Genomic DNA, 14,383 nt, shown 5'->3' on the forward strand with positions numbered 1-14,383 from the left:
CAAAACAAAAAGAATTACCAAAAATTAACACATTTCATAATGAAATACTCAATTCACCTGGATAATGATTTTTAAATGTTTATACCTTTAATAATAAGTATTTAAAATATGTGAAGCAGAAACTGAGAGAACAAAAGGGAGAAATAGACAAATCAATAATTATAGTTGGAAAATTTAGCACCCCTCTCTTAGTGATAGAAAGATTGATAAAATGACAGGATCTGAAGATTTAAACATTACAAAACAATTTAACCTAATTGACATTTGTAGAACAACACACCCAATAATTGCGGAATTCAATTCAAGTGTATATGAAACATTGACCAAAATAAACCATATACTTGGCCATAAACATGTCTCAATAACTTTCAAAGGATTAAAATCATAGTTTATGTTCTCTAGTCACAACGGAACTAAAGTTGAAATCATTAACAAAGATAGCTAAACAATCAATCCTCAAATATTTGGAAACTAGGTAACATATGCTAGAAAAATCATAGATTAAAAAAAGAAATCACAAGAGAAATTAGAAAAGTGAATGATCGTAACAACCCAACACATCAAAATTATATGTAGCTAAAGCAATGCTTGAAGAGAGATCAATAGCTTTAAATGCTTATATTAGGAAAAAAAAACTGCTTAAAACCATTGATCTAAGTTTCCCCTTAAGAAGCCAGAAAAAGAGCAAATTAAACCCAAAGCAAATAAGAGGAAATAAAGAGTGGAAAATGAAACAGAAGAGAAACAGAGAAAAAGCAATGAAACCCAAAGTTGGCTCTTCAAAAAGATCAATGCAATTGATAAACATTTAGATTAACTGATCAAAAAACTAATTTCAATATCAGCGAAGAAAAAGATGGACACTATAATATCCTACAGATATTAAAGGGATAGAATTGTTTCAACATTCCCTTATATGTCAATAATTCAACTTAAATGAAATGGAAAATTTTTCTTGAGACAAATTGCCAAGACTGACAAGAAATAGGAAATGTGAATAGCCCTATATCTGTTACAGAAATTATGTTAAAAAAAAAAAAGTAAAAACCTTTCCACAAAGAAAACAAAAGATGACTTTACAGGTGAATTCTACCAAACAATTAAATATTTTTTAAAAAAAATCAATTTGACACAAACTTTCAGAATTTTGAGAAAGGAACACTTCCCAAAAATTTGGGGTCAGTTTTACCTGGACACTGCAACCAATGATACATTATAAAACATATTTTATATTTATATATATATATATATATATAAAAATATCTCACCATATCCCTCATGAAAATAGATGTAAAATTCTTAATATCAAATGACATGACTATTTGGAGTTTATGGCAGGAATATGACATTGGCTTAACCTTTTTTTAAAAAAAATCAATGTAATTTACCATATTAATAATTTTTAAAGAATTATATTATCTCTAGCGGTAGAAATAAAAACATCTGACAAAACTGAACCCCTTTCATGGTAAAACTGTCAGCAAACTAGCATTGAAGGAAACTTTTCTATCTGGTCAAGGCCAGTATGAAAACTACAGCAACGTTATACTTAAGAGATTGAACTCAATCCTGCTAAAACTGACAAGGCAAGACTGTCCCCTCTCTTCACTTTCCAACATTGTGCTGGAGGTTCTAGGCAAAGCAATTAGAATAGAAAAATAAGAAATAAATACTGAAAAGGAAGGAGGAAAACTATCTTTTTTTTATATAGGCAACATGGTTGGGTACATTGAAAATTCAAATAAATCCCCCCAAAACAATAAGGGCTAATAAGTGAATTTCGCAAGGTCACAGATACTGTCAGGAGATGATTCTTCCTGGGCCTCTCATGTTATTGCCTGTCTTGGAAGCAGGGGCACTGGCTGCCTTTGTTTTAGGCTATCTTTTCTGAGGACATACTCGTACATGTGATATGTGTATAACGAACTACCTTGGAGGACTGTCTATTAACTACCATTACAGAGTTTTCCAAGAGCATCTCTAGTTCACATCTTCCCCTTCTTTTCTGGTCCCATACCCTCCCTCATTCATCCAATGAATTCACTATTTTTCACATACAACCTGCCTTAGAATTTAAAAATAGAAGGACAAACAGGTTAAAGAGTTCCCAAGGGTGATTATGACGAATGAGGAAGAAATAAAACAGGCCTGGAATTTAAGACAATACAGAATTTATTGGGTATTGATTACAAAAATAAAGGCATCTAAGTAGGGACGCAGAGAGCTCCCTTGATTTCTCTAGCCTTTCCCAGCCTAACCCCGTAAAATCATTCTGTGCCCACACACAATGGCTAGCAAAGAGGAAAAAGAGGCAAGGCTTCTAAAAATGACAGATGCTCAGCTTAAAGAGGGTAATGACACGGTCAGTTGAGCCCATTTCTGAAGGAGCCCACTGTTTGCTGTTATAGCACCTGGTGGATGCCCCAGCCTATGGACCAGAGGCTGACGCCAGAGACTCCCCAGCATGTGACTGGCTGGAGCTGCTGGGTAGGAGGCAGACTGTTTGTTCCCTCAGTGCATCCTCCTGTTGCTTCTCTGTGCAATCCTGCTTCTGTTCTCCTAGTGTCTGAAAGAAGCGATGCATGCCTGCAGGGCCCAAATGGGGAGAGAGAAAGAAAAACAAAACAAAACAGTGTTTGCTCGTAGGCTCCAAGCATCCCCAGGTCATGGTAGACCATCACGATGCCTCTCGCTGAGGGATGCTGACCTTCATCCCACCCTTCTTTGGGATGGACTTCTAAGTCTCCCCACTCCATCCCCAGTGGCTCTTTTTCAGCTTCATTGTCACATCATTTGCCTGCCAGACACCTTCATGTTTCATATCAAATCCTGTAACGTGGCTGTGGCCTTGGTCTCATCACGTTTTCTATTGCCTCTAGTGTTCATTCACTCGGTCTATTCTCAACATTCTCAACTATTCTGTTCATTCACTCAGTCTATTCAGAATCTATTTCTGTAGTATAAATGTTCTCTTGTCACTGCTCTGTTCCCAGCAGGTAGGACGGTGTGCAGCAGGTGGTGAGATGCAAGAGATCATTGTTATCATGAATGTCATGTTCTCCATAACCTTTAGAGGAGAATCTGAACGCCCTTGATCATCTAACTGTCTATCTCACCTGCTGGACTGCAAGCCCCACAGGGCAGAGTACCACTTCCAAGTAGCTTATAGTCCCAATGCCATGCTCAACGGCAGGCGCCTATACTCCCCGTTTGCAAAGGAATATAATCAAAGTGTGAAAGTGTAAATCTTCTGTGGTATAGACAGGCTGTGCTACAGGTTGCTAAAGGCCAATAAGGAAAGACTCAGTCATTGGGTTACAGGAGTGGATGTGGCACCTTTGAGAGATGCCAGGATTGGGGGGTCAGCACCACTCACCCGATTTTAGGCAGAGAGGCTTCTCCGAAAAGATGAGGCGAAACCAGCCAGGCTCCGTACACATGTAGGACTTGCCACGGGCCAGTAACAGCTTGTTTTCCAGGAATCGGTGATGGAGGAGCAGCTCTTGCTCAAATGTGCACGGGTCCAGGTACTGGGGAAGGCAGAGGGTAGAGCTGAGCCCAAGACCCATCAGCCAAGTGTGCCCAAGCACACCTGTCCTCACTCCCAGAGCTCACCTTTTTCAAGTTGATCCAGATATAGAGGCCCGAGCCACGATTGAGAAAAGGGATCTTCAGTGCCTTCAGGTTGTTGGTGATGTACTTGTGAGCTGCCTGCAGCCGAGAGCGGTTAGTGGGCAGGTACACCTTGTCAATCCATTCTGGATGGGCGGGGGAAGAATGCTGTCACGGGTCTTGTGGCAGAGGTCTGCCAAGAGTTCCTTATGTACCTGGGCCTCCTGGTAGCTATTGTCTCCAAGACTGATCTGTATTCTATTTGAGCTGACGCCATCCATAGCCAACAACTCACCTCCTACCTATGGCTTTGCTGGAGATATTGGGCTTCTCAATGAATCAGCAGGAGTGTTCTGATTTTACACTCCTGAGACTATCCCTGTATCGGGTGATACGGCTGTTGTCAGCTGAGCAAGTAGCGGATACTCATAGCTCCCCCCACCTCCGGCCGTACAGCCTCACCCAGCGGACTCAGAGGAACCTAGGTATGCTTGGGGAGGATGTTAGCCCAGTTGTTCTCAGCACTGGCTGCACCTAAGTGACCCGGGGAGCTTTTCGGAAGTCCTAATGCCCAGGTTAGAGCCCCAGTTTGTCTAAATCATTACGTTTGGGTGGAACCCACACATCCCTATTTAAGCTCTCCACGTGATTCCCTTTGAATTCCCATGGGCATTCAGAGTTGAGAACCAGTGTTTAAAGGCCTGGGAACCTAGCTTCTGCCAAATATCAAAGAGCCTGGGCCCATGCAGAAAAGCATCTAGTTGGATTTGTCCTACCGCATTTCCCCGAAAATAAGACCTAGCTGGACAATCATCTCTAATGCGATTTTTGGAGCAAAAATTAATATAAGACCCAGGCTTATTTTACTATAATATAAGACCTAGTCCTATTTTACTATAATATAAGACCCAGTCTTATTTTACTATAAGACCAGGAATATAATATAATATAATATAATATAATATAATATAATATAATATAATATAATAATATAATGCTGGATCTTATATTAATTTTTGCTCCAAAAGACGCATTAGAGCTGATTGTCTGGCTAGGTCTTATTTTCAGGGAAACACAGATATCTACCCTTTTACTCAACTTAAACATTATCTGGTTATGTTAGTTTATTGATTATAGAGCAGGTGTTAATTTAAATCTTACAACCTGGCACCTGCTCTACTACAAGGAATTAAAGAAAGGAGGCCTTCTCTAAGTTTGAGCCATGGCATTGAGCGGGGAAGTTCTCTCTGAAGCCAGCATTCACATGAGATCCAAGAGGGCAGATGAATCCAGATGCCATAGACGTAGCCACACGAACATGCTCAAAGCAGTTCTCCTTTGGCCACCTTGGAAGATGAAGTCAAGTCATAGTGGAGGCATCAGAGCATTTCTTTGTAATCTTTGTATGAGCAAACAGGGCTTTAGGGAGGAAAACCAGACCTTCACATGAAGACAGGTTTCTGTCTTCCCCCCTTAAGGCTCAGATTACGACTGATTATCCCTTTCCAGGCAGAGCATGAGCTACCAGACAGCCAGAAATTAAAGCCCATCCTGCGTTTTAGACAAGCACGTGCCCCTCTCCTGCCTACCCTACTGCACCATTGAGCTGCATCCTGCCCTCCTTCAAACTTCCTGTCCTTCCCTATTACACTGACACAGTGAACAGGAGGTCAGTGTCAGGGGCCCAAGCCGACCCAGGAATTCCCCATGGCCGTGAGTCTGCCACGATGCCTGGATGGAGCTCAGTACCTCTGTCCTGGAGCAGCCGACACAGCTTGTATTGGGCAATGCCAGAGATGCTGTGGAGGTAGCCAAAAGAGCTCACGGCAGAGGCCACCTCCTTGTTTTGGGTGTACAGAGCACCGAAACGGAAGCCAGAGATCCCGAAATCCTAGAAGCAGAGAGGTAGGGGAGGGAATTCTTGGTTTGTCTGCCTTCTGATCCTGGCCCCCCTTCCGCCCCTGCCCAAGGCCAGGCCGCTGGGACTCACCTTACTGGTCCCCCAGATCACATGAATCCTCTGAGGGTCAGGCAAACTGAAGAAACAATACAATCGAGATGATGGAGAAATATTGGAGAAATGAAGACTTGGGTTCTATGCAGAGAAAGTGGATTTGAGGTCCTTTCTAAGACAGCAGGAACTTGATATAGAACTTGAACTAGCCCCAAAGTTCAAGAAACAGTTGCTCCAGGAAAGCCAGGAATAAATAGAAGGTATTTGGGGGAACGAGATGGGACAGCTCCACTGAGTGAAATCCAGGACCCTTGGCCTGGCTGGCGGCCTTCCTACAGCGGGTCCAAAGCCACCTCCTCGGCAGTTGGCTCCATACAACATGGGCTACCCACTGTGTCTAAAAGGTGCTCACCTATTTCTTACGTTCCACCTTTGGTAAAGCTGTTCCTTCTCCCAGGTATGCCCATCCCTTACTTTGGCTGCTGGGATCCTATCTTAAGGGCAAATACTACCCTTAAGAAATTTCAGTCCTGTTTTTATTCTCCTCCTGTGTTCTACTAATCAAGAGGTTTCCTACCCTGACCTTCCGTAGGGGTTTTGAGAGTGCACTGGAGGGCAAGGTAAGAAGTGCACTTTCTACGTTGCCCTCAAGTTACCTTGTGTACAAAATGGCATTTAGATGAAAAAGTATTTGGGAGGAAAGGTCCCACTTTGCTCATTTTCCCATTTAACTCAGTTCCTAGTACGCAGCCAATTCAATTTATGGCACATGAACTCATCGCACAAAAGCAGTGAGTTCTCATTCCAACTCCAGCTGAGACCAACTCACGTTTCCATGCTCAGAACACTGTGGAATGTGATGGATTCATCAAACACAGACAGTATGTACATCTCGTCTATAATCACATGTAGGTTGTACCTGCAAATCAGGAGAACAATATCAAGGTTCTCTCCATGATCTTACCTCACATGCTTCATGGTCAACTCTGGATACAGAACAGACACCCCAGCAGCCCACCCAGCCTTTCCAAGGGTCATGGTAACGGTAGAGGGGCTGGTACACCAGAAGGTAACTCTAAATCTGGCTCGGGAGTACTAGGAAGGAATAGAATGCAAAAGACACGCATGAGAACATGTTACCTAACCCTTCAACTATTAAGCAGAGACCCATGGGAAGTAGCTGGGTATCCCAGAGAGTTTTCATGTGGTACAGTCAGGAACTCCCACCCCGAGTCTGACTCATAGTGGCGGGAAGCGGGCTACACGCGTACAGCATAGTTTTCTCCCAACAGCCCTCGAAGCACTGTTATGTTATCTCCATCGCACAGATGAAGAAACGAAGTTTCTGTAAAGTTAGTTCCCTCACTTAGCAGGTTTTGGAGCTGGGATATGAACCTAGTTCGGTCAAATTCCAGCCCAGACTTCCAGCATTCTTCCTCTGGCCCCCTTGCGGTGCCATTCATTGGTCTGGGTTAATTATGCCCTTTGAATAAGTGCCTCTCTTCTAGAAACTAGATTTTCTCCCCTAACAGGGCTGTTTCAGGACTCTGCGATATGTGATACGAACATGAGCTTAGGAACGGGAATTGAAAGTTCTTTAGGGACACGTTTTCATCTTCACCCCCAGCCCCCGTTTTGAGAGTCTGTCTTCCTCGGCACCTCCGGCCAAGTAGTTTGAGAAATGGATGCTGGGAGAAAGTGCTTCCACAAACAAGTGGAAAAACAACAAGACTGTGTTATGATTGTTATGAAGGTGTCTGTACATCAACAAGAAGACTAGAAAGCAAATGGCAGGAAAAGCTTGCTCCAAGCGATAAGCACGTGAGTACATATTCCTTCGTCCCAATTTCATTTAGTTCTACACTGCTTTGCAGAGTACAGTAAGCAGCAAGAATATTTAGGGTAAATTATTTCTGGTTCTGACTTCTTGACCACCAGCGATGGGAGGAACCCTGTTTAGGGTCTCTGTCTAGTCTCAAGGGCTGAACCCCTACCTTTTGGCAAATTCCAGGTATTCCTTCAGTGCATCTTCAGAGTAGACGTCTCCCAGAGGATTCTGGGGGTTGATGAGCAGAAGGCCTCTGACATGCTTCCCCTAGAAAAAAACAAACAACCCAGTGCACACAAATCCTTTACAGCTTCTAGTTCAGCCAAGGTCAGTCTGGACACCCAACACAGCACACCTCACGAAGGCCTAGATAGGGTCTCGAAACATCCACAGAGGAGGAATAGGAAGGAGCTCTGGGGGCTGCCAGGCAGGACTCAGGGCTCCAAGGGGACGCTGCCTCTTCTGAAGAAGGAGCCCACACCGACTTGGTGAGCAAGTTATAGCCGAGTTTTAGTACTGAAGCCCTTGCAGAGGCAGCACGGCCCGCCCGGAACACATAGAGCCCTCCTTACCTTAAGCCTAGCCTCAAGCAAGGTTGTCTCCAACTTGCCCACAGAGAGCTGGAATGGACAGGTGTTTGTATCGGTGACCTGGAAGACAAACATCGCCTGAGGACTGCCTATCTGAAAGCTTCTAAGCTTTCATTCCTATAAACCCCAGACAATCCTTCGCCTTCATACCCAGGGTGCCAGTTCCACATGCCCTCTTTGCCCAGATTTCTCCATCCTCCCCGCCACCATCACTTATATGGGACAAATGCAATGTCCCCTACAACTTCCAAATGCCCCAGAACGTCCCATTGCCTTAGTGAGCTGAGCAGGGGAAGGGGCCCCATTCTGACCTCACTGTCCAGGTGGACATGAATCAGTTCCACTTTCGAATACAGGTGGGAAGTAAAGGCGAAGCCACCGTAGAAGGGAGTGGGGGTCAGAAAAGCCTCTGGAAGCACAGGGAGACAAAGATGTCAGTCCTGGGTCTCTCAGTCAGAACCTGCCAGAACCTCTACCAACAGAGCATGTTACTTTGGCAATCCCCTCTGACTCAGGATTAATGCTTTTGTGCTCAGACTCAATAAAAGTTATCCATTCTTATAAACAAACAGTATTTGGGGAACACAACTCAAATTTCTTCTCTGGGGGTACACTAGAGAAGGAGACGAGGGAGGACTATTGCTGGGAATGGCACAGAAATCAGGGCGCGAATCAAACCAGGCTTCCAAGCAGGAGGAGCATAAAGTCCGGTCAGGTCCAGGCCAAGCACTGAAGGCTGCCTTCCCTCCACAGGGAGGGCTCTCATCTCTCCACAGGACTCAGGTTTTCTGTACCTGGTGATCTCATGTGTTCATTTCTTCCCATCCATTTGGACTCATTGATGAGCTAACCAAGGACCAATTCATTTGAATGAAACTGGCCATCTTGGTGACTTCCCTCCGTGTAGCCCGAGCTCATTAAGATCTGAGACTCTTGTTTGGGCATTGCTAAGAGGGACACTGAGAACAGACCTCTCCGCCTTATTTGGTCTAGAACGAATTCAACTATTTTTATTTTTGAGGTGGAGGATGAGGTGATTGAAATTCTGTATTGTGAAAGCCAGTTTACCAGTGCTTTCTGTATTGGAGTTGATCCCCCAAACCCAGCTAATAATATAATGAGTAGGCCCCCATTGTCACCATTCCTGGGGCATACCTCCTTGAGAACTGTCACATGATTTTCTTCCTTATTAAATGGAAATCCAAATCCCTTGCTCCTACAGAAATAGTACAGAGCTGTTCTGATCGGTGTAGGTGATTCCCAGCACTTTAGAGGAAAGGCCTTGAGTCAAGATGCTGTTCGTCCCTAGGGCCCAATGCCCACATGCTGCTATTTCCCTGAGGGCGAGCAGAGCCCATTGACTTACCACCTGGCTCACACAGAACCATGGCCAGCGCCGAGAAGACAGAGCAGCAGCCATTTAGAACAACCACCTGCAAAACATGCACCGATGGCAGGAGTCAAAATCTAATCCCCATGTATGAAGGGCTAGTCCTCCATCTTCCTACTCCTGGGAAGGGACAGGGACCAGGAACCTCCTCACTGGGACCAATTGGCTTGCCCTCTGTCCTGGCCATGAGGATCTCCGCTGGTTCTCCCTGTACCTTCTAGAAAATGCAGAGAGTCCCTGCAGAATGCAGCCTCCCCGTCGCATGGCAGTGAGGCTGGGGAACTGACTCACATTTTCTGGATCAAGCGGGGCAGGTGCCTTGCAGTAGTAGGCCAGGAACCGGGCCACTTCTTCACGCAGGCTGTGGACAGACCCAGAGAGACCTGTGGTTCGCAAGCCCAGGGGCCATTCCACATTCAGGATCTAGACTTCAGTCTTTTCCAAAGAGGAAGGCATCCAACCTCATGTTATAGGACTACTGACAAGAAGCTATCAACTCGCCAGGTGACAGAAAATAAATTTGAACAAGAACTCAGGCCTTTTGAATTATAGGGCAGTGTTATTTCGAGTACACCAGGCTGCCTCCTGACGATGTTTTGCTCTAGGCATTTTCTAGAATTGTTACCCAAAGAAACATGGAGATGGCCAACCAAGCATCTGGCAGCTTGAGACCTCCCCTGCATGCGGTCAGGCTCCCGGAGACCAGCAGACCATAGATCTGGCGGTTACTTACAATGGTTGTCCTCTCCAGTCAGCATATTGCAACAGGGCGTCCTCAATGTAGTGCATGTCGCTCCGACTCAACTGTTGACGAATAGAATATGAGGTCAGCCAGACCAGGGAAGCCCAACAATCTTCATGCTGCTCCCAGGATGCATGTGGGTGTTTGCCCTGGAACACAGGGCCTCCCAGAAGGGCGATGGGGACACATGCTGAATGCTCCTGAACGAGTGGAGACCCCAATCTTCTTATCACAGATTATACAAACAGGTAACTCATTGGGAAGTGTTTAAGAACCGCCTCGACCCTACCCATGGACCCGAGGCACCCTTGGCAGCCAGCCCGCCATCATCCATCCAGAGAACACCTCTGAACACAGCAAATCCAGAAGGTTAGATGAGCTATTCTAGAAGCTATTCCCCCCACTCGCTTCCCCTCTCTCCTAAGTCCCACTCCTGTATCTATCACATGCTGAGGAACATTCGAAGGGGACTGAGCCTGCAGCTGGGCCCTGGCACAGCCTGGAACCTGGCTTACCCTTTCAGTCATCAGATCAATGCAGAGCTTGTTCTCACTGACACCGAGGTTAATGAAGCCCTGGAGATAGAAGGAATCTGACATCAGTCCTCTACCCAGCCCCCAATGGACCCCTTCAAACATGTCCCAGATGATTTCAAATGGAGAGCTCACTGCCCGTGAGGCAATTCAATCCATGCCTGACAACTTCAAAGTATTAGAAAACTTTCCACAAACCCCAAACCTTACAGCATGTAATTTTCTCCTTTAAAGCCATACAGAGAAAATAGTTATAGTATGTACCAGCTACCAGTCATTGAGCTCTTATTATGTACCAGACACTAGACTAAGAGCTTCATGTCAGTTGCCTTTAGTCTCACCACTCCTGAGGAAAAAAGTTCATGACAATCCCTGCTTTAAAGGGGTGAAGCTCGGCAAGGTGGAGTAATCTACACGCCGTGTGACCTTGGTGAGACTCCCCCCGCCTGGCCCAGAGCCTCCATCCTTTGGCACCACAGGCCCTGCCTTGTACCCATCTCTGCTATGTCCACTTCCTTGTAAGGGCTCTTCCAGTGATCGGAGGAGGTACGGTCCCTCAGAGGCCCAAGAGATACCTGAGTCACTTGGCCCCCAGAAAGGCAGATGGCCATCGACCCCATGTCATTTAGCTGGAAACAGAAGGGAAGGTACGACTTGTGCTGTGCTGCAGCCTCTGGCTGGGGACCTGTTGTGAACCTCCCTGATGGAATCTCTCACTGGCTCCCTATCACCCTTAGGAGAACGTCCTAGCCCCTCCCAGTTGCCTCCCTCGTCCACCCCTCTTGTCACAGGGCTCCAGCCACTGGGCCTCTTTTTCCAATCACTCCCAGCCCTTCCCACCTTAAAAGTTTCGTAATTCTGTCCCCCCTCCGGGAGGACCCGTCTGCCCATCACCACCGTAGGCGGGCTGATAGCCTCTAAGACATCTTCACAGGCCACTCCCAGCAGGCCTCCCTTTCGTGTCCTTATTACACAGCCATAAAGAAGAAAGAAATCTTACCATTTGCAACAACATGGATGGACCTAGAGAACATTATGTTAAGTGAAATAAGTCAGACAGAGAAAGATAAGTACCATATGATCTCACTTATTTGCGGAATCTAAAGAAAAGAATAAGTGAATGAACTAACCAGAAACAGTGTTGGAGACAAAGAGGAAAAACTGAGGGTTGCTAGATGGGCGGGAGGGGTGGGGGGTGGGGGGGAGGGTGAGGGGATTGGAGGGTAGTCGGTGACCACAGGATGGCCACGGGTTTGAAAATTAATCTGGGGAATGTAATTTGGTGGTTACCAGAGGGTAAGGGGGTTGGGGGGTGGGGGATGAGGGTGAGGGGGATCAAATGTATGGTGATGGAAGGGGAGCTGACTCTGGGTGGTGAACACACAGTGTGATCTATGGATGATGTGATACAGAATTGCACACCTGAAATCTATGTAATTTTACTAACAATTGTCACCCCAATAAATTTAAAAAATAATAATTAAAAAAAAAAAAAAAGAACATGAATGGCATTCCCCGGTGGCTGACTACATTTATCCCCAGACTGAGTTCCAGGAGGGCAGTGACTCCCGGGGGGTAAGAGTGGGTGTGTAGGGAAGGCATGCAGAGAGGAGGATGGGAACCCAGAGCCAGCTCTGACCTTTCTTGGGCATGTCACTTCATCTCTGTGCCCATTCCTGAATCTATAAGGAGACGGTAGCACCTACGTACGTCGCAGGAATGGGAAGAGTAAGCGAGAGAGCATAGTACTTGGCACAGGACTCGGTAAACCCTAGTAATCGGGGCTCTCGAGTGCGCCCCCTGCATTCTCACCAAGGGGTTCTTGTCCTCGTGGTATTTGTCTCCTTGGTAGGTTTTGTAGCCCTGGATGCTGGAGTGGTATAAGGCAGAAATGTCGCTGCCACGGGTGGACAGGTCACAGCTGACGACTGTAGCTTGCAAATCACTCAGGTGGTGACCTAGCTGGTCAGGCTGCCTGGATGACTGGGCCTGCTGCCCACCTCCCACATGACCACTAGAGTCCAGGGGAGGGCAAGGCTGTAAGAGGTTGACCACCTGGCACATCAAGCGGACCAGGATGGCTTCCTGCTCCCTGGCGGCCTGACTGTGCCTTTGCTCCCCCAGCCCCAGGTCCGGCTGCAGGTGCTGGGTCTTCAGCTGCGTGATGTAGTCCTCCACGGTCTGCTGCAAACGCTGCATCACCTCCATCAGCTGGGTGTGGGTGCTCTGGTTCCCGAGATCCTGGCTCCTCACCTGGTCACGGGACTGGTGCAGGGTTTCTGACAGGTGACTCATAGTCTGGGTCCTTCTTTTGGTCTCAGCAGGTTGCCCTGAACCTGCAGAGAAAGAGAGAGACCATGAGGGCAGCAAAAGGGACTCCCCCATGAGGTCCAGACTTGGTCTCAGGCTGCCTCTGGTTCCTCCCACCTCCATGCCTTGGTTACAGGCCCTAATTGGTTCAGGAAGAGTTACCTTCTCATTTAAGGGCAATACCTAAGTGGCGCCTGAGCCCAGACAGTGGAGCTCTGTACTTTTTGGTGTTGAAATGTGTTCTGAGGAAGAGCCTTAGAGACCACTTTGAGGAAAAGAAGAAACTGAACAAGCTCTGAGTTCTCCACCCTGTGCTTCAACCAGTGTTAAATCCCGCTTTACAGAGTTCTAAGGAAGTAAAGGATTTTGCTGCTGGGACGGGATGGGAAGCTGAGTAAATCATTCTGCTAGAATAGCATGGAGTAAACTATGGATCCCCAAGGGTCCAATCCAGCCTGTCACCTCTTTTTGTAAAATTAGTTTTATTGGAACACCGTCACCATTGTTTGGTTGTATTACATATTATCTATGGCTGCTTTTATACTACAATGGCAGAGTTGAATAGTTGTGACACAGACCATATAATCCTCAAGGCCTAAAATATTTATTATCTGACCCTTTACAGACAAAGCTCACTACCCCTTCTTCGAGAATGTCAGGACTTCTTTTTGCCTATTTTTTCCAAGTGAGCTATACCAGGTATTCAGCACTCAGTCCTTCCGTCCTCCTTTCTTCTCACTTCTGTAAACACTGGCTCACTGTGACAGCTGCCTTAGCCTTCCATCACTAGTAACCGTGAGATAGATACATGGTTCTCAAAGTTCACAGTCCATCAGAATCACTTAGAGGCCTTGTTAGGACAGAGATGGCTAGGCCTCATTGTCAGACTTCAATTCAGTAGTGGGACCTGAGAATTTTCAGTTCAAACATGTACCTGGGACTATACATACTTTGAGAATCTCTGATTCTTCAGACCAACCTCCTGTCCGAAAAGAAGTCAAAATGCTGGGTAAGACCTACGCAACACCTTTTTAAAGTCTTAAAGAATCAACCACACAACCATCAGATAGCAGATGCCACAAGGCAGGAAAATCTGAGGCCAATAGCTGCGTCTCATCGTTACATTTCATATAATTCCTCATTTTTCAGACATCATATAATTCCTCATTTCCCCAGACACCGAGACTTCTTTTTCTAAGAATATAGATTTATGCCCCTTCCACCAAATTCCATATTCTTCTTCTAAGTCACATCCCTCTGACATGTGTAAAACCTTGTCACTTCTTTTACCAGTGTGGTACCAGCACTTCAAAGTACCAGACACTCTGCCCACCCTCTCCAAACTATGTCTGGCCTGCTTGTGATGTTCCCATAGCAACCTATACTTCTCCTGTATGACACTTAGTACTGCTACTTGGTTAGTA

General features: G+C 46.0%; 1 protein-coding gene across 1 annotated transcript in view; it reads right to left on the minus strand.

Annotated features, from left to right (window-relative positions):
- The window catches only part of LOC117029652 (probable inactive 1-aminocyclopropane-1-carboxylate synthase-like protein 2), a 15,585-nt gene extending 2,606 nt beyond the window's left edge, over positions 1 to 12,979 (minus strand). The window contains exons 1-13 of the mRNA XM_033118876.1: positions 12,462 to 12,979; positions 10,632 to 10,691; positions 10,108 to 10,178; positions 9,666 to 9,735; positions 9,351 to 9,417; positions 8,296 to 8,393; positions 7,967 to 8,044; positions 7,561 to 7,661; positions 6,396 to 6,485; positions 5,603 to 5,648; positions 5,362 to 5,503; positions 3,616 to 3,758; positions 3,377 to 3,530 (exon numbers count right to left, since the gene is read on the minus strand). Coding sequence (XP_032974767.1) covers positions 3,377 to 3,530; positions 3,616 to 3,758; positions 5,362 to 5,503; positions 5,603 to 5,648; positions 6,396 to 6,485; positions 7,561 to 7,661; positions 7,967 to 8,044; positions 8,296 to 8,393; positions 9,351 to 9,417; positions 9,666 to 9,735; positions 10,108 to 10,178; positions 10,632 to 10,691; positions 12,462 to 12,944 — 1,603 coding nt within the window. The 5' untranslated portion in view covers positions 12,945 to 12,979. The remainder of the gene's footprint in view (positions 1 to 3,376; positions 3,531 to 3,615; positions 3,759 to 5,361; positions 5,504 to 5,602; positions 5,649 to 6,395; positions 6,486 to 7,560; positions 7,662 to 7,966; positions 8,045 to 8,295; positions 8,394 to 9,350; positions 9,418 to 9,665; positions 9,736 to 10,107; positions 10,179 to 10,631; positions 10,692 to 12,461) is intronic.
- Between the last annotated feature and the right edge of the window lie 1,404 nt (positions 12,980 to 14,383).

Source organism: Rhinolophus ferrumequinum, chromosome 11 (assembly GCF_004115265.2).
Source record: "Rhinolophus ferrumequinum isolate MPI-CBG mRhiFer1 chromosome 11, mRhiFer1_v1.p, whole genome shotgun sequence".
Lineage (NCBI taxonomy): Eukaryota > Metazoa > Chordata > Mammalia > Chiroptera > Rhinolophidae > Rhinolophus > Rhinolophus ferrumequinum.